General features: G+C 39.4%; 1 protein-coding gene across 1 annotated transcript; it reads left to right on the plus strand.

Moving 5' to 3' along the window:
* Positions 1-1,224: 1,224 nt before the first annotated feature.
* On the plus strand, positions 1,225-23,144 carry LOC308080775 (uncharacterized protein). Its single transcript, XM_080422753.1, has 9 exons — positions 1,225-1,300; positions 1,435-1,621; positions 3,768-3,847; positions 3,970-4,156; positions 19,341-19,481; positions 19,750-19,884; positions 22,003-22,145; positions 22,326-22,432; positions 22,538-23,144. Exons 2-9 carry the CDS (start codon positions 1,435-1,437, stop codon positions 22,659-22,661), a joined length of 1,104 nt encoding a protein of 367 aa, XP_080278879.1. The 5' UTR covers positions 1,225-1,300; the 3' UTR covers positions 22,662-23,144.
* Positions 23,145-24,451: the final 1,307 nt, after the last annotated feature.

The raw sequence follows: 24,451 nt of genomic DNA on the forward strand, positions 1-24,451 counted from the left end.
TGTGTGTGTGTGTGTGTGTGTGTGTGTGTGTGTGTGTGTGTGTGTGTGTGTGCGCGTGTGTGCACGCGGTGGTAGGTAGGCGTGTTTGAACGGGGACTGGGAGATCAGACCAGACCTAGACTGTTTGTAGCCTGTGATCCTTTTCAACCCCTCCTACACCTCTCTGGAGCTATTGTCAAGCAGCTTGACCTCCAGTTTGTCCCTGTAGGAGTCCTTGACCTCCACCAGGGCCCTTTTCATTGACCATAGGCCTGGCCGTGCACTGTGAGGATTCCATGTCACAAAAACTAACACATCACTCACTCAGGGATTTTGTTGCCTGCCACTTTCTAGCAACTACAAAGGTCACCACAGCATTAACCCAATTAACTGAATTTAAAATGACATCTAACTACGCCGATGCACGCTATATGAACTCAAAACATGTACACTCATCTGTGGTTTGGCCCTTGGTCAAAGCCTTAAAATGGACGTATGGCATGAGATGTCATTCAATTCAAGGCCTGTGTTCAATTCAATACAATCTTTATTTCAGACCCAGGGAGATTCATATTACAATTATACAACAAAAATAATAATAATATGCAAATAGCCCACAGTGACATACAGACATGTGCGCCAATGGTTCCACAGTCTAGAGGACAACCTGACAGAACTGTGCGTAGGATTCGTTATGACAGCAATGATGTCATTTACTGACTCAGATGCCCTACACATAAACCTGTACATAAATAAGGTTACGTAGCACAGCAGAGCAGGTGGGTACCCCATTTTTTTTGTTGAAAAAAATGTTGAAAATAAAAAAGGTAAACAACGTGTTTTCAGAATCCTTATTTGTCATTTAACATCATACATTGCTAGACATCATTATTATATACAATACCACAGTATCACCACTATTATGAACTCTTCATAATTGATTTTATTAACTCTCTAAAATCTGTTCACATCAGAATCACATTATTTTCCCACTACTGAAGGGTAATGAGAAAATAGTAGTTGTGAGGAAGGTGAAGAGAACTTTTCATTCACTTTCCCCGCCCAGAAATTCACACATCTGAAAGCCATAACTGTTGGTCAATTCATGGCGTCGTTCACACGAACATCTGTGGTGAAGAGTCTATTGGTTATTCTGCACAGTGTTTGTGGGCACATGCATGCATGCACGTTCACAGGTGTCCAAAACCACTTGCTTTTGTCTGACAGTGTTAAAGTGAGAACACTTTAAGAACAGACAGCAGCTCAGTCTATTGTGCAACACTGAAGCCCGTGCAATGTAGGACAACAGATATTGGACAAAGTGAGTAACATAACATGTAAATATAATTAGAATATAGTTCATTATATTTTAATCACTTAATGCATAATATATGTACATTATTAACATGTAGCTACTAATTAACTTGTGTTACTTTGTTTATGTCATTCCTTAAGATGTCTACAGATATTTATGGCAAGATAGTCAAATCAAAGCGTGTGAGGTACGATGGAGGAGCCATGGAGGAGAGGCAGGAGGAGAGAGGAGAGAAGGTGGTGAGAGATGTTTGCATCTATGAAGGAGCAGACAGCCTTCGAGATCAAGCCAGAGGCTCTGGCTCACAGGGGGCTACAGGAGATCAAGGTACACAGTATCACACTTAATAATATACTTTATTGTCACATCACAGGTTTACAGGTGTAAAGAAGTGGGTGATGTTATTTTTTTTTCGAGCATACCCCATCATTTTGTAGTTTTTGCGAAAAGAGAGGATAGAGAGTAAGAGCAGGAGAAGGAAGAAAAACAGGGTAGAAACAGAAGAGCAGACACAGAAGGGCATTCCACTCTCCATGGCGCTCCCCAAATGTTCCTCTCTCTGCTCACCTTACTACAGCAGATTGTCACCCAATATTTAAAGTAGTAGTTTCCAATGGGACATGCCACCATGTTGGAAGAATGACAATTGAGTTGTGTCAAAGGGGAGGAACTGTGCACGGTAAAGATGGAAATATCCATTATGTGCATTTTTAAATGGTCAATTAATTTGTCTTTATTAAAGTGTCAAATCACAAGTTGTCTCAAGACACTAAAGGCCCGTTCATAGTCCCTAGATGGGTCTAAAACGTGCATCAGGGGGTGAGGGATTCCGTCCGTTCTTTACGGACGCATGCATAGTCGCTCACGTTATTTAGGGGTTATTTTATTTATTTTAAAGTGTACAGGCGTAATACACCTATTCATCCACTAGATGGCATTTGCGAGAGTATGTACCGGTACCCATAATGTTGCCATGTCTGCTTACTATAAGCGACTTTGGGCTTATTTTTCTGTAAAGTTGCTTGTAAACAAACAAGCAATTTTGTATTGGTGGTTGCGGTTTTATTTGGGCTTGTTTCTAAAGTGTAGTTGCTTATTTGGGCCAATTATTATTTAAACCAGTGATTCTCAAACATATATATTGTAGATCTGCTATATCCTAGTCGATTCTTTTGGGCTTGTTTTCATAGAACTGGTTGCTTATTTCTCTCACAAAACCTGACACAGCCAGCTGGCATCAGCGCAGCTAACAACATGAAGCTACCATTGTAGCATCTAGCCAAAACAACGCAATAAAAGACACAAACTAGTCCACAAACTAGACAAAAACAATGGTTGTCTACAAAACGTGAGTTTCGACCATAGAGTTAAAAATAATAGAGAGGGCACCGGATATCGCCTCCCATCCACTTGCATTGAGTTGCTCACCCAGCGCATGGGCTCAATTGAACTTTTCTTCCGGGTTGGAAACGTATTGGAAAATGTGATGGGCGCGGCCTATTTGGGGCTTCAGTGACGTCACTGAAGCCCCAAATAGGCCGCGCCCATCACATGGGCTCGTTCACATACATTGGCCACACCTGCAATACCTCAAATGGCCAGCATGTTCAATTGGCTTCAATGAAACCACTGGGTTCTGGGGGCTTGGTTTCGACCCCTACTGCACTGTGCTATATATGCTATATATTGTCACAGGCCGTGGATCGACGGGTCTAAGTACTTAAGTACATTTACTCAAGTACTTCCACCAACCAACGTGGGTCTTTTTTTGGAGAAAGAGGGCCCGAGGAAAACTTTTTTTCCTTATACTGCCAACGGGCTCCACTGGTACTACAGGCCGCTACAGGCAACGTACAAACGAACGTACGTCGGCCTGACGGTGAATGTTGACTGCACGGACGGAAATCCTGGAGCCGTAAGTGACGGAGGGGGAGACAAAAACGACAACGCAAGGAGCGCTGGCGCTCGTTACGTCTCCTTACGTCCGACTATGAATGATACTTTATCCCGCCCACTACATTTGATTGGGTAAAGCGCGGCCTGCTTCCTGACCTGATCTGTACATGTTATGACGAACCTCCCCGACAGATTCAAACGCAGAGCAGAATCTGTTCTTGAGAGATTAGTTCTCCCATAACATACGGTCAATTTAAATCCTTGATTTCAGGCCTACCCACAAGGGTCTGCAATTGCTTTTAAATTGCTTTCAAATTTGTGTTGTATCACACGGTAGGGAAAGGTTGTTTTATTGTCTCCGCCAGGCCGAAAGGAGACAATAAAACAAGACACAGACCGAGTAGAAAAAAAGTGTACCATTTTATCATGAGCATTAGTGAGGACCAATTATATGAAGATAGGTTGAAAATGGGTGAAGTCGTCCTTTAACTATATAATATTCACTCTGTGTTCTTTGAAATGAAACAGTAAAGCTGATCATATAAAAGTTTAACTCTGTTGTACTTTTATCCTCCAGTTGTCCAGAGAGACATCCGCAGAGCAGCTCTATTATGCAACAGTAAGGCCCAAAGTAGGACAACACCGATATTTGACAAAGTGAGTAAGATAGCATTTAATTATGCTTAGAAATGTAGTGCATTATATTGTAATTACTTAATGCATAATTTATGACCATTATATTTTAATTATTATCTAGTTACTTTTTGTCATCCATTAAGACATCCACAGATATTTCTGGAAAGCCAGTCAAATCAAAGTGTGTGAGGTCTGGTGGAGGAGCCAGGGAGGAGAGGCAGGAGGAGAGAGGAGAGAAGGTGGTGAGAGATGTTTGCATCTATGAAGGAGCAGACAGCCTCCGAGATCAAGCCAGAGGCTCTGGCTCACAGGGGGTTACAGGAGATCAAGGTACACAGTAACACACTTAAGAATACTTATTGTCACATCACAGGTTTACTGGTGTAAAGAAGTGTTATTTTTCAAGTGTTCTTTCATGCACACTCCATCATTTTGTAGTTTTGGTGAAAAGAGAGAGGATAGAGAGTAAGAGCAGGACAGGAAAGAAAAACAGGGTAGAAACAGAAGAACAGACACAGAAGGGCCTTCCGCTCTCGCATGGTGCTCGCAAAGTGTTCCTCTCTCTGCTCACCTTACTACAGCAGCTTGTCACCCAATATTTAAAGTAATAGTTTCCAATGGGACACGCCACCATGTTGGACCAATGACAATTGAGTTGTGTCAGAGTTTATCGGGTCCATATACTCTAATACCAGCTCTGGATGCCGGTCCATGAGAGTTCAGGACAGGTCCATCATTTAGGTCCAAAATGATGGACTACCAAATTATCTATTATCAAGTTATCTAAAATAACTATATAATATTCACTCTGTGTTCTTTGAAATTAAACATTGAAGCAGATCATATAAAGATATAATTTACGAGATATTACCTTTCATTTGAAGCGCCATAGGCCTACCTACTTGATAGAACAGTGTATCATCACAGAAACAAAAAACTGACAAGAAATACTGTAAGCTACTGCAACTCTTGTTTTAATTGTGTATGTAACATGCAATTTAATTTCATTGTCACTTATTTGTAGGCTGCTACTGTATGTAGCTGATAGATTCCAATATGGAGCAGCCTTTCACTCTCATCTACTGGTTGAAGGGCATTTTTAATAGCAATTATAATTATTGGGTATAATACCTGACCCTCGGATCACAGGTCTCTCTGCTCTCTATCCTTTTGGACATGCAATGTTGGTTCTGTAACATCTCTTAACCAATAATAAGGTGAAAGAGTGTTGTATTAGATAGACTAGTTTAATAGTTACTTTACAATAATGTGTACAATGTTATATGGTAAGAAACAAATGAAACCAAACCAAAATGGCCACCCTGTCCAGAATAGAGAGAGAGGAAAAGATTGATTGATTAATTGATTGAAGTACTTTATTTAGAAAGACATGGAAAAAGTACATGGAAGTACAGTTTACAATACCAGGTCCTCTAAACTGGATTGCCCATAAAAGCACAATGGCTTATTTAAAATTAGATCCCCATAAAGAGCCACCGCCTTGGCCTTTTAACCCATTAAAACGGGGAAAGGATCTGTGTCATTTTAGATTTTAGCTATAAAGCAAAAAAAAAACTCCAAATATATATCAATTCATGGGTCCTTGGCATAAAAATGTTTGAGAACTACTGATTTAGAGGTCATTTGTAGAATCGGCTTCAGGTCTTAATGGGATAAAGGCCTCCATCCAGCTAAATACCATAAACTCTCATCAGCTACCTGTCTTCAGAGCACAAGTATGAGCAGCCAACATCAAACAAGGCAGACAGGCCTGGATCTATCACACTATAATATTCACTCACTGTGTGTTATAACATGAAACATTGAAGCTGATCACATTAATGTTGAACTCTGTTGTACTAATATCCTCCAGTTGTCCAGAGAGACATCCATAGAGCAGCTCTATTCAGCAACAGTGAAACCCAATGTAGGACAACACTGATATTGTTCAAAGTAAGTAAACATTTAAACATTTAAAACTAGATTAATTATGTATTGTGATAATATAGTGCATTATATTGTAATGACTTAACCTATCCTATATTCATTGACTGGAGTACTCCAGGGGTCTACACCATGCCCCCTCCCTGTTTTCCTCTACACCAAATATCTTTGCCGAAAATAGCAGATCTACTTGCTCACAACTTGCTGCATTGCGACACGTTGTGAGCTTGTTGATGTGCTATTTGCTGAATATTGTTGCTGAATATTTGCCCAGGACGCTATTGGTTAATGCATAATTATGTACATTATTAACATATACTTTTACTAATTAACTTGAGTTACTTTTTGTCATCCATTAAGATGTCTACAGATATTTCTCACAAGCCAGTCACATCAAATCGTTTGAGGTACGATGGAGGAGCCAGGGAGGAGAGGCAGGAGGAGAGAGGAGAGAAGGTGGTGAGAGAGGTTTGCATCTATGAAGGAGCAGACAGTCTCGGAGATCAAGGCTCTGGCTCACAGGTCAGCTTTCCATCATGGAGGCAACATCACGGAGCTCAAATAGATGTAGTATGGCTTGGATCTCAGCTGTACGACGCACAGAATTAACGTTCAACAACCTGCCCAAGTACAGCCGTGTTTGTTCACTTCACTTTCTCAAAGGTATTTTTTTTTACAAAAATATGAAACTGCTATTTTGTCTCTGCTAACTGAAAGTACCTAGGTAATGTAACTAGTATGGTCCAGAGTGTTAGTGACTTTTTTTCCCTCTCTAACGCACTGACAGGCGCGCTGCTCTGCTCATAGACCGAACATTCCACTACCGTGCGAGGTCTCCAACTTTAATAAAAATAAACAAAGCTATTTCGCTACTCACCGAAACTTTCAACAACACAAAACTGCCTTTGTTTCGGTGAATAGTGAAATAGTTTTGTTTATTATTATTATTATTATTTTTTTTTTTAAATTAAAGTTGGAGACCTCACGGTAGTAGCAGCGTGCCTGTCAGAGCGTTAGAGAGAGAAAAAAAGTCACTACACTCTGGACCGCCCTAGGCTATCCTAGTCTAGTTACATGACCTAGTTACTTTTAGTTAGCAGAGAGACAAAATAACAGTTTCATGTTTTTGGTAAAAAATGTACCTTTGAGAAAATGACGTGAGCAAACACGGCTGTACTTGGGCAGGTTGTTGAACGTTAATTATTTGTGTCGTACAGCTGAGATCCAAGCCCTACTAGTCTCTTCTCTTGAATACATTGTTAGCCTCACACTGTATTCAATCTTCAAGAGGAGAGCTGCGGCATGTGAACACCTTTCTCATAGACCAGCCACACATGTGCAGTGTGCGCTGATCACTATGTAGTCGGCAAAGAAGTTAATGTTTACAAACACAAACACAAACCACCGTCACTCTCTTAAACCCGTCTCTATGTACAGTCTGACCCCTCAAAGGCTGTAGCGTCGAAAAGGGGGCGTGGCGAACTTTTGGTGACGCGACGTTGGTACACCTTATAGCCTATCACTGTCATCTAGCAGAGCAGCATTTTCAATAGAAATTATAATTATTGCGTTTGTGGAGTCCATGTAATACCCAACCCGGAAGCCGATTCTCTCTGTTCTCTGTCCTCTTGGACATGAGTCAGTTCTGTAACATCTTAGAACCATCAGATCTCAAAACTAATTTCCTGGGTCCATTCAGGTTCGGGTCCAATATTTAGGACCTGTGAAGACCTCTAGTTCTGAGTCCATTGCACCAAATCACTTAGCCTACTATATAATATTTACTCTGTGTTCTTTGAAATTAAACAGTGAAGCTGATCCTTTAAAAGTTGAATTCTGTTATCCTAATATTCTCCAGTTGTCCAGAGAGACATCCGCAGAGCAGATCTATTATGCAACAGTGAAGCCCAAAGTAGTACAACACCGATATTTGACAAAGTAAGTGACATAACATTTAAATCATTTTAGAGATATAGTGCATTATATTGTAATTACTTAATACTTCATGTATGACCATTATATGCAGTACTTTTAGTAATTATTTACTTGTTGCTTTTTATCACCCATTAATACAGTCAAATCAAAGTGTGTGAGGTACGATGGAGGAGCCAGGGAGGAGAGGCAGGAGGAGAGAGGAGAGGAGGTGGTGAGAGAGGTTTCCATCTATGAAGGAGCAGAACGTCTCAGAGACCAAGGCTCTGGCTCACAGGGGGCTACAGGAGATCAAGGTACACAGTAACACACTTGTGTTTCTCTCTCTTCTCACATCTCTACTACAGAAGCTTGTCCATGATTTCTCCCCTCTTTGTGGATATATATGTGGCATTTAATTCTGTATGTAAATGTGATAACCTCAAAACAGATACCACATGGCATGTTCAGACACAGAATTGTAATCGCTTTTAATAAAATAAAATAAAAAGGTGTAGGACAGGTCACACACTTTATAAATGAGTGCTTTGGGAATTCTTTACCTTTTTTTAGCACATGTAGGGTAGACGTTTAACTGGAGTCATCCCAAAATATATGTTATATATTTTTATTACTAAAATAACATATAATACAGAAAATAGATGCAGTTTTAAAAAAAGGGTTAATAGAGCCCCAAAAACGTTCATGTTAATTCAAGTTGAATGTATGAATCTGGAGCTGGAGACAAGCAAACATGAGTGTGTGGGATTTAGTTCATATTTTACATGTACATTTTGCAAATATATACATAATTGTTAGTGGAAGTTCAATCTAATTATTAGTGTGGTTGCCCTAACAGGGCAACCAGACTATAGTACTTGATGAACTTTATTACAGCTAGATAAACAATACTTTGCCGTGCTTCTCCTCCCACAGTTTTCTCAAAATGACCGTCTTGACCTGGAATCGTGCGCTTGTATTTTGCTAAGAGATTGGTTAAATAGTTTAATTGATATTGATTTATTAGTGCATTAAATTTCCCCATCCGCTTTAATGGAAAAGTGAAAAAACTCAAATTCAAGTATTTTTTTCTCAGAAACCGTAAGAGCTAGAGTTACCAGATTTGGAGGGGAGGTTTATAATTTAGTCCGAAATTATTGAAAAGATAATTTCACTAATCGGCCACATGGTGGCGCTATAACAGCCCCCTTTACGTTTTGGCCTATAACTCTTGAACCGTAGGTCGTAAAATCAAAATTTGGATTCCTTGGGTCACGACGCATCTCCCCATATAGGCCACGCCCATTTGCGTCAGGATAGATTTTCCGCCATTTTGAATTTTCTTCAAAACACACTTTTTGCACCTTTTCCTACAGATTTTTTCCAAATCTCACAAAAATCGGTACACGTGATCTATGGACCCATGCGATAAGCATACCCAAACGGCATTTTGATAGTCCTTACCGTTCGTCCGTAATTGGCTTCCAAAGTTAGTGGAAGGGGCCCGTTTTACCAAAAATTCTAAAAATCACAAACGAAACATCCGGTCAATCCCAAATTTTAATCATATATCAAGGGTGGTTTACTCCACAAATCTACAAAAGCATTTCCACTTTGATCCGTAGGGGGCGCCACAAATGCTCAAAATGTAACCGTTTGATGCAAAAACCTTATGTTGGGGGGATCAATCCTCTCAAAATGAAACGCAAGTGATCTCAGGAGTGACGTGACTATGTAATTGGCGCAGCCTCCGACGGTATTCCTCCCAGCGTATTCCTAGAGCCCGGCGACCCGCGACCCGCGACCCGCGTCGGCGCAACCACACTTTGCAATTGCCCTGAATTGCGACGCGTCTAGTTAGTGTGGTTGCCCTAACAGGGCAACCAGACTATAGTACTTGATGAACTTTATCCTTCCGGATAAACAATACTTTAGACCGCATCTCCTCCCACAGTTTTTTATTTATTAGTGCATTACATTTCCCCATCCGCTTTAATGTAAAAGTGAAAAAACTCAAATTCAAGTATTTTTTTCTCTGAAACCGTAAGAGCTAGAGTTACCAGATTTGGTGGGGAGGTTCATAATTTAGTCCGAAATTATTGGAAAAATAATTACACTAATCGGCCACATGGTGGCGCTATAACAGCGCCCTTTACGTTTTGGCCTATAACTCTTGAACCATAGGTCGTAAAATCAAAATTTCTTTTCACCTGGATTCCTTGGGTCACGACGCATCTCCCCATATAGGCCACGCCCATTTGCGTCTGGATAGATTTTTTGATATTGATTTATTAGTGCATTAAATTTCCCCATCCACTTTAATGGGAATTGCAAAAACTCCCATTCAAGTATTTTTTTCTCGGTAACCATAAGGGCTACAGTTACATGACTTGGAGGGGAGGTTAATAGATTATTGCAAAATTATTTAAAAAAAAATCACACCAGTCGGCCACATGGTGGCGCTATAACAGCCCACTTTACCTTTTGGCCTATAACTCTTGAACCGTAGGTCGTAAAATCAAAATTTCCTTTTCCCTAGATTCCTTGGGTCATGACGCAACTCCCCATATAGGCCACGCCCATTTGCGTCTGGATATATTTTTTTATATTGATTTATTAGTGCATTAAATTTCCCCATCCACTTTAATGGGAATTGCAAAAACTCCCATTCAAGTATTTTTTTCTCGGAAACCATAAGGGCTACAGTTACATGACTTGGAGGGGAGGTTAATAGTTTATTGCAAAATTATTTAAAAAAAAATCACACCAGTCGGCCACATGGTGGCGCTATAACAGCCCACTTTACCTTTTGGCCTATAACTCTTGAACCGTAGGTCGTAAAATCAAAATGTATTTTTCCCTAGATTCCTTGGGTCATGACGCATCTCCCCATATAGGCCACGCCCATTTGCGTCAGGATAGATTTTCCGCCATTTTGAATTTTCTTCAAAACACACTTTTAGCTCCTCCTCCCATATATTTTGTCCAAATTTAACAAAAATCGGTACACATGATCTCTGGGCCCATGCGATAAACATATCCAAACGGCATTTTGATAGTCCATACCGTTCGTCCGTAAATGGCTTCCAAAGTTAGCGGAAGGGGCCCGTTTTACAAAAAAGGCCACAAATCACGAACGAAACGTCCAGTCAATCCCAAATTTGAATCACATGTCAAGTGTGGTTTACTCAACAAATCCCCAAAATAATTTCCACTTTGATCCATAGGGGGCGCCACAAATGCTCAAAATGTAACCGTTTGATGCAAAAACCTTATTTTGGGGGGATCAATCCTCTCAAAATGAAACGCAAGTGATCTCAGGAGTTACGTGACAATGTAATTGGCACAGCCTCCGACGGTATTCCTCCCAGCGTATTCCTCGAGTCCCGGCGGCAGCGACCCGCGACTAGCGTCGGCGCAACCACACTCTGCAATTGCCCTGAATTGCGACGCGTCTAGTTATTATTAATATTAAAATGCATTCAATGCAGTTTTTTTTTTTAAAACAAAATGTGATTTATCTTGTAGATGTGAAATGTACCTGCAATTCTGGAATGGGTCATATAACAACAGTTTACAAAGACTGACAAGGAATATCACTTCAAACACTCGTAATGTTTTGAATGGGGAATATAAGTTGCTGCCTTCAAAAAGGATCCAAAATTCTAGAAGGTCAGACTACAGAAGTCCTTTGTTCATTTTGAGGCTAAATGTAGAACCTGGCCAAGGCTGTTTCATGTAAATAATCAATTTGTTCTTTTTCATATGTCAACTGTGTGTATTACTGTATGTGTTGCAAGCTGCTGTGTCTTAAGACACATTTGAGTGAAAACTTACAAGAAAGTAATAATACATAATAAAATAAATAAATAAAGCGTGTGCGTGTGTGTGTGTGTGTGTGTGTGTGTGTGTGTGTGTGTGTGTGTGTGTGCGCGTGCGTGCGTGTGTAAGTGGGTTAATTCTAAGAGGCCACATTTAAGCACAGAGACGAGCATCCTGTTTCCATCTAGCAGAAGCAGCCCAGTATCACCTCTCGATCAGGAAATGAAAACCACAATGACATGCAAACGTCTAAACTAAAATAGACCAAGACAAAAAGTTGTTTCAATACTTTATTAATCTCACACATGGGTAGTGGGCAGTGGTGAATTTCCATCATGACACTTATCATACCCTCTATGATCAGTGTATGATTATGGGATGGTTTGATCGGTATAGCATCTACCTCCCTTCAGCCTCAGGGAGAGGTTGAACGGTTGCTAGAATGGTGTTGCTAGCTACCCAGCACTCATACTGTGAGCCACCCTGTGACCCTGGGATTGATGTTTTTCAGATTTGTGGCCTTTTTCATGACAATCCTGGAGAGTTGTCTCTCACTTGGTTGGTTGTAAATATCAGGGGTGAGGGAGGACCTTGTACTTGTTGCCTGGCTGTGTGTAGAGGATGGGTGGCAACCGATCTATAGTACTTCCTGTTAGTGGGGCAGGCAGGCACAGGGAGGGGGCAAGAGTTGCCAGGCTCTGGGGGACTGGGAGATCAAACCTGATCCAGGGTTCCCTCTGACACAGAGCTAGACTGTTTGTAGCCTGTGATCCTTTTCAACTCCTCCCACACTTCTCTGGAGCTATTGTCCTGAAGCTTGACCTCCAGTTTGTTTGTTTCTTGAGACATTGGCCTCCACTGGGGCCTCGAGCTCATCTGTGTACACTGTACAGTGTTTGAAAGTTACTGTGCAAAGTCGCTGTAACACATCTAATATGAATGTTTTTTCAAATTGTTGTGAACCTTTCCTCTGCTGCTAAAACCCTGTGATCATCCTGTGTGTGTGTGTGTGTGTGTGTGTGTGTGTGTGTGTGTGTGTGTGTGTGTGTTTGATTGATTGATTGATGTACTTTATTTAGTAAGACATGAGAATAGTACATGAGTACATAACAGTACATGGAAGTACAAATTCACAATACAAGGTCTACTAAACTGGAAATCTCATTAAGCACTGAGCTTTTTTAAGATGAGAACCCCATGCACACAAATCATGATGACAAATAAGAGACAGACAGATATATACACACTACTATACAGAATGGCATACAATCAGTTTACAGTTTACTGGTATGAAGAGTGAAAAATATGTACAAAAAGAAAAGAGAGGGGGGGGGTAGGGGGGTAGGTTAGGACTTGGACAGGGGCCATTTTTGAATTGCAGCCTCCTGAAGGTGTATCTTTAGGGCAGTTTTGAAAGTGAGTAGGGTTTTACACTCCTTTACTCCTTTTGGTAGGGCATTCCACATTTTTGATGAATAGCATGAGAACGAGTTCATTCCTTTTGTTGAGCCAAATCTGGGTTGAACATGATTTGTGGAGCTGCCTCTGGTGTTATGATCATGGACTTCATTAACATTTTGGAAGTATTTTGACAAATACAGGATCCCAATGTTGTGGTGTATCTTGAAGACCAGGCCCATTGCAAGTTGCTGTACTCTGTCCTCAACCCTAAGCCATCCAATCCTAGCAAAATGAGCAGGGGTTAGATGGGTTTTGTGATTGAGGCCAAGAAGTAGCCTTACAAGTTTGTTTTGGGATGTTTGGAGCCTTGTTTTTAAGGCCATGGAGGTGTGTGTGTGTGTGTGTGTGTGTGTGTGTGTGTGTGTGTGTGTGTGTGTGAGAGAGACAACGTGTATATTTTGGTCAGTTCAGTATAATTCCTTGATGTGAAAAGTCAAATGTCTTGCTTTTTGTCTCTCTCTCTGCACACATACAGTAGTAGCTGTACTTTCATTTGCTGGACGCCGGTACTCTAAAACAGTGAGAAAGCCTCTGAGTTGTTGCTCTGTGTCTGAGGATGTTGTGTCTAAATGCTGATGGTTGTGATCATATGCCTGGCCGTGCACTGTGAGTATTCAATGTCACTAAACTAACACATCACTCACTCAGGGATTTTGCTGCCTGACACTTTCTAGCTGTAGCAACTACAAAGGTCACCACAGTATTAACCCAATTAACTGAATAAATCTAACTACGCCGATGCACGCTATGAACACTATTCAAAACATGTACACTCCTCTGTGGTTTGGCCCTTGGTCAAAGCCTTAAAATGGACGTATGGCATGAGATGTCATTCAATTCAAGGCCTGTGTTGAAAAAAGAAGAAGATTAGAAAGGTAAACAATGTGTTACACCTGATTTTCAGAATCATGATTTGTCAATTAACATCATACATTGCTAGTCATCATTATTATATACAATACCACAGTATCACCACTATTATAAACTTTTCATAAAATTCATACTGATTTTGAGTTTTACTTTTCATTCTCTTTCCCCGCCCAGGATTTCACACATATCTGAAAGGCTTTCTGTGGTAAAGAGTCTATTGTTTTTTTCTGCACAGTGTTTGTGGGCACATGCTTGCATGCACGCTCACAAGTGTCCAAAAGCACTTGCTTTTGTTTGACAGTGTTAAAGTGAGACTAGAACAGACAGCAGTCTATTGTGCAACACTGAAGGCCAATGTAGGACAACACAGATATCAGACAAAGTAAGTAAGATAGCATTTAAACACATTTTAGAAAAATAGTGCATTATATTGTAATCACTTAATGCATTATATTAATATGTACATTATTAACATATCGTCGCTGTCAGGCAGAATCCTTGTATATCCATATTTCAACTTTTAATATTTATGCGTAAATTGACCCTACTTCATCATACGAGTGTCCCATAAAGTAGTGAAAATAACAGATCTACAAGTTAACAACGCATCGCATCGCCATGCGTTGTGAGCTTGCAGGTCGGCTATTTCAAAATATTTATTTTATTTTGTTTGTTGACTCTCTCAGTGCCAAAAACGAGTTATCCCGAGTTTTTTCTGAATGCCCTCAGTAACAAGAACGAGTTATCCCGAGTTTTAACTCATTCCCTGCCTAGAACGACTAAAACGACTTTTGTCCTTTAAGCCCCCTCTGCCAAGAACGACTAAAACGACTTTTAATTTAAAAAAAAAAAAAAAAAATCTTTTTTTTTCTTCTTTTTTTTTCTTCTTATTATTATTATTTTTTTTAACCCAAAGACCAAGGAGATATGATTTGTTGAAGATCTAGACTCCCATCCACTTCCTTGTTAACTTAAAACTTAAACATTTTGTATCTCGGCTCCTGAGTACTTTTTTTTTTAAATAAAAAATCTCTGGCAGTGGGCAAACGCAAAAAAAAAAAGTTCTGGCAGTGAATGAGAAAAATAATTTAAAAAAAATAATTGTATTTATTATTATTATATATTTTTGGGATAATCAGAACCCAAGATATCGTGATCCGAAGATTTGCTGCTCCATTCACTTCTTGTTTAACTTATTATTATTATTTAGTTTTACTTTTAAAAAATTGCTGGCACAGTATGAACATATTTTTTTTATTTCATTGGCACTGAGAGAGTTAATAATAATAAAAATGGAACGGTTTTGGACATACAAGGTTTCCACCCAACAGCGACAATATACAGTACTTTTACTAACCACTTAAACCCTATATAATTTGTTGTACACCAAATAGAGTGAATAGCCAAGCTCACTTTTGTTTTGCATTGCAATGCGTTGTGAGCTTGTAGATCTGCTATTTTCGCCAAATGTTCACCTATTATGTCAGGCCCAGAACAGGCACTCTAGGGTTCACATGGTTAATTAACTTGAGTCACTTTGTTTGTGTCGTTCATTAAGATGTCTACAGATACTTCTGACAAGCCAGGCACATCAACACGTGTGAGGTCTGGTGGAGGAGTCAGGAGGGAGAGGCAGGAGGAGAGAGGAGAGGAGGAGAACGTGGAGAATGAAGGAGCAGACAGTCTGAGAGACCACGGCTCTGGCTCACAGGTGGTTAATGGAGATCAAGGTACACAGTAACACACTTAACCCATCTCTTCTCACATCATTACTACAGCAGCTTGTCGAATGACAATCTCTCATTTCATGATGTGACATTTATTTTTATTTTTATGTTATTTGGGGGGCTTTTTTGAGCCTTTATTTGACTGGTAGCCTGCAGTCAGGGAACAATTGGCACCTACCAACTGCAAATGTCATCATGCACATGTCCTCTTTGTGTCATAAATTACGGAGACTATCCAGCCACTCTGGCATGTAAAAAAAAGAAAAGGAAATCATTCCCTGATTTTTCCAATTTTTCATACAAGACATTTGTCTTTTCTTTTTTTTAAGCGATGCAGCCGACATTTATGTTCTTGTGTTTTGCGATGTGTTTTTCAATTTTCACTTATTATTGTCACTTACAACAGCTATTTTGGTTACTGTATAATATGGGTTAATGTAGGATATAATATACTGTAAGCTACAGTTTGCAATATAAAATGAATTCAACAATATGCTATGTCCGCCTTGATGGAAGTCTGAGGTATAAGTTAAAGGAATTGAGCTATGCCACTCTGTGTAGTCTGCTCTTTGCTGCTCGATCAATACACAACAATCTACAAACATTTTTGAATGTAACATATACTTTTAATAATTCAAATATTGTTGTCTCTGAACACTATTGTGTACATCATACAATCTGACAAGGTTGATCTTATGATTTCTTAATCATGGTTATGATTACTATGGTTAGAATATAACAGATGTCTGTGTAATTGTGGTGCTCTTATCAGATAAAAAACATTATCCATGACTACAAACTGACTAATGTAATGGTCTAGAGGTCTTCAATGTTTGTCAGGCCAAGGACCCCTTAGCTGAGAGAGAGATGAATGACATATATAAGATTTTAACACAGTATTTTTTAGAAAGCCTTGCATGCAACTTGATAAGAGGCTTTCAAAGCTAGATCACCATATATTTAGCTGACTGTCTCATCATGTCCGTTGCTTGCGTCGAGATATTTGAGACTAGCAGTAGCTAGAAGTATTACACAGGTTTTTATTTTAACCCATTAAGCCCGGGAAAGCCTATACGTTGTTATACCTCTAAAACCGGGAAAGCATCTGTGTCACTTTAGATGATTTTTTTTAATAAAAAAATGAGATTTTCTGAATACTTAAGTTAGGATTTAGAAGGCCTAAATGGGTTAAGTGACTGTCGGTTGTGTCCAAGTGATGCAGTCAAACTTCATAGATTAGTTTGACAGCAAGTATTATTTATTTTTATAATATGTTGCATTTGTGTTAAAGTGTATTTTCAGACATTTAATCTTTTTGAAAATAAAATAAATAAAAATGGTCCTGTCACACAAGAAATTGGCAGCTCCACTATAGTAACTCTAAAGACCCCATAGGTGTACTGGACCCCCTGTTGAAGACCCCTGGTTTAGATCATAGAGTTTTAAACATTTCAAAAGTAAAAGCTACAAAAAAGCATTTTCATTGGTGGTTGGTTCATTTTAACTGCAGAGCACCTGACAGTGTTTGGGGATGGAATTGTAGTTTTCTAAGTCACTAAATGATATTTTATTCTGATAGGATGCTATACATTTGCCAGGGTAGATTATCAAGCAAAAGTTGCTCTCTGGGTACAGTCCAAGAGGAAAATAGCAAGAGTCGCATTCTCCGGTTTAATTCCCGTTTCTGCGTGACGTAGGTGGACAGGAGACAGGAAGCAAGTTGGAGTCTATTGATTCCAATGGAAGAGTGAACGTGAACACAGCTTCTGAACCATTCTTTAGCTCCATGGTCACTGAACTAAATATTGGACCCGATCGTCACAAGACACAAAATATGCACGATTTTCATACTAAAATGGCTTATTTTTTTTGACACAAATTAGGAGAAAATCAACTTTGTTATCGACTTTTCTCTATCCCAGCAACACACTCTCGCGAGATTTGGGAAGATATCTGAAGGGTCCATCTCGGTCCATCTGCAGTCTGACGGACGAGACATAGAGGGCTCTGTCCCTTATATTATATTTTATTATTAGATTTTAACTCTATGCTCTGTCCCCATAAGATGTTCTAAAAACTGATAAACTGAGATTCTATATGTGAATGTAGTAGGCCTACGTGAAATCATTATGGACATTTCAAAAATTAAATAATTTTTTTGTTCCAATGCTCAATAATATAATTTTCCATAAACTGTCTTGGTTGATGGGGTATGATTTGGGAATCATGAAGTTTTGCTAAACTTAACATTCATGCTAAACACATTATAGTCTATAGTGGTAAAATATATACCTTATAAATAAAAGGACCTGTTACAATGTTGAGCAGAAACAGGAGCACATCTAGCATAATAAGACTGAATAATAAGTGTGTGTTTGTTGGGGGAATTTCATAGGTTTCTTAAAAGCATCTTTTCCAATAACAGTTTACTTTCAATCATATAAAGCATTTATTTTCTTTAATGAAGAAAATACACAAATACACATGACGTTGTCAGCCAGGGAGAGGGGAGGGGGAGGGTGGTGGGATGGTCGGGTGAGAAGCAAACCACGCCTACTTAGGAGACCATTTGTAGGATTTGTGTACTACTTCGCCTCTAGTGGCTCCAATGGAGAATGTGTATCTTCCTATATTAACAATCTTTGGTAGAGAGACAGGAAACACAGAGAGAGTAGTGACATGCAGCAACCGGGGACTAGCTGTCAGACATTAGAGCCCATGTGATATGCACCCTAACTATATACCGATGAGGACTTTTTGAGAAAGTCACAATTAAGTATGTACTCAAATGCTTTATGTTTATAATGTAACAGCGAAAGTCAACCTTGAGTCCATATGTATAACATAATGCAATGTGTAGGCTATTATCAGTGACCTACTATATGGAATGGTTTATAGTATAAGATACTTTATAAATGTATAAAAGGCTAATTTAAAAGTTGATACGGCATTCACATGGATTGTTTTATGTACGTAATCTTTTCATTACACCAGAGTCATACAGTGCAGTACTGCAGATTTTTTTTATTTTTTAGAAATCAACATTTTGTAACTGAAGATTCTTGTTGTGAAAGGACTTTATTGTAAAGTAGTCTGGCATACCAAATTCATGCAGTTTTAACATAATTAAGGACTATGTGTTTCAAGTGTTTCAAGTTTCAATTCAATTGTACAATGTGTGGCCCTTCACTCACTTTATTGAAGTCCGTATGGCCCCCTGGAAATAAATGCTGCCCACTACTGCGTGTTCTTTTAAAGGGACTACACCATGAATTTGAACTTTTCCTTCTTTTTTGTCTGTTTTTGGTCTCCCCTACCTCTCTTCTATCCCAAAAAATACCCCAGTTTGAACACTCAGGCTTTCACAGCATATCTGGGGTTTTCTGTAAATTGGTCTCAAAACAGACCAAACTGATTTTCACCCGAACGTGACGTCACGTCACGTTCGTCCTGTTTTTTCAGTTCCGTCTTTTTTTTACTTTTTACTTTTTCCACACAGAACCAGGAGATAACATGCATACCAACTGGCTCAATAGCGCCCCGTGCCAAACAGGACAATGTGGTATTGCAGGTGAAAGTGCTTTATAAGCCAGAGAGAAGTTAGTTGAAATGAGTATATCTGAGGCTTGATTTAGGCTCAAACCTTTTGAAAAACGTTTGAGGGACATAAAGAAAATTATATTATTATTATTTTTTTAAATTCATGGTGGTGTAGATTTAAATGAAATATTGGAACTGATCATATTAAAGTTGAACTCTATTGTACTATTATCCTCCAGTTGACCAGAGAAAACTCATCCTCCAGAGAGAACTCAACCGAGAACTCACCATCCAGATTAACATCGTCAGAGCGTGTGCAGTGATTCTTACGCTGATGTTTGCTATATTCACAGTGAGAACCGTAGACAGGGCCATGGACTGTGAGTATCAAATGGTCAAAGGTCAAATTTATGCACTAACATCAATAAAATGATACTTGTGTCTCACACAAGAACCCTACAATGCTTCACTATTGATAGTATGTGGTTCACTAGAACTTTATCATACATGTTTGAGACCTATTCACATAAAAACACACCTGATCAGGAGCATTGAGTTTTCTTCTTCTCAAAGCTGCTTTTCTACACAGATGCCTGACTCAGCATGAACAGTAGCAACAAATATCTACTTTTGGTCATTCATTTGCAGGTAATTCAGCCAATTCCGAGTTACTATCCAACGTGACCCTCGAGAGGAACCAGCTCCAGACCAGATATGACAACCTGACCCTGAAGATACAGCGATTAGAACATGAATTAAACCAGTTTAAGACAGAGACAGCAGGTGAGAGAGGTTACACATCTTTTTTGAAGGAATATTAATTAGTTTATTATTATTATTGTCTGTAAGTAAACCCTCATCACTGCTGGTTTATCATCACGTTCATAGAACCATGTAAAAAAATGCTTTTTTTTTTAAATTGCAGTTTTCCTATAACCACATCAACCCTTGCTTCCCTATTCTGGGCATGTCTTAAAGCAGCTCTATGTAACGTTCCTCTTCTACCCCGGATTGGAACCTGGTTTCCTGCTTAAGTGCTGGCATTTTTACCATTGCGCTATTAGATGGTAAAAATGCATTCCCCAGGGATCAATTTAATCTTGACCATCAGATACCAGATCTACAAGCTCACAACACACCGCATTGCAATGTGTTGTGAGTCTGTAGATCTGCTATCTTCACTATTTGCCGTACAACAAAGTTTATAGGGTTTAAACCAGGGGTGTCGAACTCATTTTGGGGTCCGGGCCACATTGGTCAAATGGTGACTTGATGTGGGCCGACATTTTGACATAAAAAAGTTAGAGAACCACATATTATAGCAACATAAGTGTTTCAGAAAACTGTTAGGATTTAGAAGACATTTGTAAAGACTTGCACAAATTTCCATGATTTTTCAAAAATAGCAGATCTACAAGCTCATAGTGCCGCACTCAGTGCCGCACTATGAGCTTGTATATCTGCTATTTTTGAGCGGTGTAGCCGCTCCTATAAGTGGGTTTGGGACCTATCCGTGGCGAAAGTTTTTCTTTCCATCGCGAAAATTTGTCTTTCGCTGTACTGTGATTGGCTGATTGGCTGTGACATACTGTGATTGGCTAGCGAGACGCATGATGAAATTAATAACTCAAAAATACTTATTTTTTTAAGTGAGCTTCCATCACTGTGATGACCACTGTTGTTTTTGAGCACCGAGCGAAGTGTTACAGCAAAGGGTCTGAATACTTATCTTTGCAGGACGTGCTGTGATTGGCTAGCGAGACACATGATGAAATTAACTTAAAACTTCGCTCATAAATAGTAATAAATAATAATAAATATGCTCTGAGTTCAATTAACACTGAGGATTTCACTGGGCAAGCTCCTGAGAAATAAAAGAAGCAGCTTCGATACATTTATACGTTTTTAACACATATATGATTAATGCTTCTAACTACCTATTACCATTATTATATTTTCAAAAATATCCAAAATGGCAAATTTACATGGTGTAGCCAGCATGAAATTTCATCTAAATCACTTGCTGCTTCCAGACACCTGACATCTCTTTGCTTTAACCAACTTGTCAATATCAGGGACCAGTTATTTTCATAACACTGCACTACGTTGTGTGTGTGAGAGACAGACAGACAGACAGAGAAAATACATGTCCGTGCTAGGCTGACTCCTGTGTGAGGATCAGAGAGTATAGCCATTACTACTCGACTAGTAAACGGTTAAATACAAATGTAGACATGCATGAAATGTCCTTCTATTACATCACTTAATGACTTACTGTACTATATGACAAAGTCTCTGAGACCTTGTTCGAAGAAATGTTATATAAAAGTAACAAGATTACTTTAATCTTCATGGTGACTCTTAACAGTGTGTCTGTATCACTGATCCTAAATGTCCTCTCAACTCTGTCCATAGTGTCTCTGTGTTTAACAGTGTGTCTGTATCACTGATCCTAAATGTCCACTCAACTCTGTCCAGAGTGTCTCTGTGTTTAACAGTGTGTCTGTATCACTGATCCTAAATGTCCACTCAACTCTGTCCAGAGTGTGTCTGTGTTTAACAGTGTCAGTGCAGGCAGTGAAAGGTAAATGACTCCTGTTATGTCATGTTGAGACACAAGGGGGCAGTGTTTAGCTTTGTGTCATGATTTTGATGAGCAGCAGAGTTGTGGAGAAAATCAGTCTGGTCACATGTGCAAGAGGAATGTGGCATTTAGAGTTTATGAAACATTAGTTAAACATGCATACACATTCTAAAAGAGGTGCACAAACAACATTTATAGAATAAATAAATATATAGGTTTGCCAAAGACTAATTATAACTGACTACTTATAACCACTCTGTGTTACATATTATCAGTACAATGAAAATCCATCACTAAAACTTCCGTTTGATGTTCAGTCAAGTCGTGTCCCAGTGGATGGCAGAGGTTTGGATGCAGCTGTTATTGCAGATCTACTGAGAAGAAAACCTGGAAGGAAAGCAGAGAACAATGTCAGAAGACAGCAGCACATCTGGTGATCATCAATAGTGAAGACGAAAAGGTGTGTGTGTGTGTGTGTGTGTGTGTGTGTGTGTGTGTGTGTGTGTGTGTGTGTGTGTGTGTGTGTGTGTGTGTGTGTGTGTGTGTGTGTGTGTGTGTGTGTGTGTGTGTGTGTGTGCGCGCATCAAGACCTGCATGCATTAAACAAAATGTATTATTGTTCAATTATTGACACAATCAGGAATTCATCAGGAGATTGCACCATGGGGGTGAAGAATCTTGGATTGGTCTGAAAAAGACCACGGGTGACGAATGGACATGGGTGAATGGAACACCTCTGAAAACACAGTGAGACATTTTGCAAAGTGTTTCTATAAGTAATTATATCAATCCACAGTATGTGTGTGAGTGACTGAGTGGATGTGGTTAAATTAATTTATGTTTACTCTGCAGGAACTGGGCCAGTGGACAGCCTGTTGACTTTGTTAACTGGAACTGTGCAGAATACAAGCACAGTGATGGAACATGGGCTAATAAGTTATGCTCAAAAACAACCAAGTGGATCTGTGAAATGTGATCCACCTCTTAACTTCATTGATGAAACTGCAGCTTACTTTGGCATCCAGCGTCAAGTTAAATAGTTGCAATTAGAAGTGAATATTAGAGAAAATCTAAATATTGTATTAACTGTTGTACCCATAATCACATTAATTCAAACCAGCAAATATTATGACTTACTATAGCCTGGTTATTGTTATTTACTTCATGCTTCATAAATGTGTAACTGAGGAACATCAGATTTGTTGCTGTTTGTTGAATACACCTCAGCATTCAACACCATTGTGTCATCACCAAGAGACTCAGGATTCAACACCACCCTGGGCAGCTGAATCCTGGACTTTCTGACAGACCCAGATCTCACTGTGTAGAAAATAATGTTTTACTTTATTTTATTCTATTTTGCAAAGTTATTTACTGTTTTTTCTATTCTGCTTTTTGTCATTTGCTTTTTCGAGGAGAAATCCCAACTTGCTGTACCATAAAAACATAAATAAACAGATGCCATGCTTAGTATCATTAAAATGTATCGTAATAGTAAAGCAAAGGACTAATGCCTGCCATTTCTGTGTGTTGTGCTCTTGTGTTCGATAATGCTTTGCTTCAGTTTTCTGGTGGTTTTTCTGACACTACAAGGGCAACACAACATATAAACGACTAGGAAGAGCAGGTGCTGCTTTTGATGGGAATGACTGTGTGCATGACTGGAATGCTTAATATTGGAGGTGTTACATTGGTCACAGCTGCCACAGTGATAATTCCCACTCAGTGGTGGCTTATCCAACAGGCTTGAGGTGCTGAAGCACAGGGCACCAACCTTTGGGGGGTACCAAACGGTGTGAAGAAGGGCGCTACAACATTGAAACGCGCCGGTGAAGCGTCCTTTTTTCTCGCGCAGCACCCAGAATTTCAATTACCGTTCAATACCACTTTTTAAAAAACTTTATGGGGCTGTGCGATAAAAAAATTCATACTTCAATTTGTATGCCAAATACCTACATAGCTATGAATGTGACTACGGGTTCACACTTGTTATTTTATATTTTTTTGTGTAGTAACAGTGAAAACAGCACATTATAGATCAACAGTGCTCTTATTGTACATTCCACAGACCAGAAGACAGAGCGCTCTAGCCACGTTCAGGTGTTTAGACAGATATCTCGTGTTGTGTTTATATATGGTTGCGTCCCCTCTCAAACACGCACTTGCCCGGTCGGGCAACCCGAAAGCAAACGCCACCTACCCGAAAGTTTTATTTACCTGCCAGGGGGAGGTGGGCAACCCTTAGTGTCAACGTCTGTACTGTACATTCATGTATTGTGCATTATTATTGTATGTAGCTATGTAATTTATACAATTTCCTCACCTACTGATATGATTGTACTTTTTTGGGGCTTTTCTGCCTTTTATTGGATAGCATAGTGGAGAGTGACAGGAAACAGGGAGAGAGACGGGGAGTGACACCCAGCTAAGGTCGTCAGCCTTGGGAGTCGAACCTGCGGCTTGCTGTCAGGCTCTATTGAGCCTTTACCACTCGGCCATCGGCACCCCGATATGATTGTACTCTTGATGTTTTTTATATTAATAATATATTGTGCTAGTGTTTATTGGGGTGCATATTCTTTGGTAATGGGTGTGATTGATTCATGGTATGCAGTCAATGGACAGATTGCCTGTGAGAGGTGTTACATAATGTTTGGCAAAGTCATTGTGCTTCAGAATTGAATCCTGTGAAGGTCTAAGGACCAAAACATTGATTATTATACAGTATTTTTGAAAGCTAATGACACTGTGTGGGATCATCTTTTA

The sequence above is a fragment of the Gymnoscopelus braueri genome (genome assembly GCF_963280865.1).
Source record: "Gymnoscopelus braueri genome assembly, chromosome: 24".
Lineage (NCBI taxonomy): Eukaryota > Metazoa > Chordata > Actinopteri > Myctophiformes > Myctophidae > Gymnoscopelus > Gymnoscopelus braueri.

What these genes read in the sequence shown, in the direction of transcription:
- LOC308080775 (XM_080422753.1), top strand. Translation starts at nt 1,435, where the DNA reads ATGTCTACAGATATTTATGGCAAGATAGTCAAATCAAAGCGTGTGAGG. An exon ending in GGGGGCTACAGGAGATCAAG is followed by an intron (nt 1,622 to 3,767) that starts GTACACAGTATC and finishes TTTATCCTCCAG; the next exon opens with TTGTCCAGAGAGACATCCGC. An exon ending in GTTTAAGACAGAGACAGCAG is followed by an intron (nt 19,885 to 22,002) that starts GTGAGAGAGGTT and finishes TTTGATGTTCAG; the next exon opens with TCAAGTCGTGTCCCAGTGGA.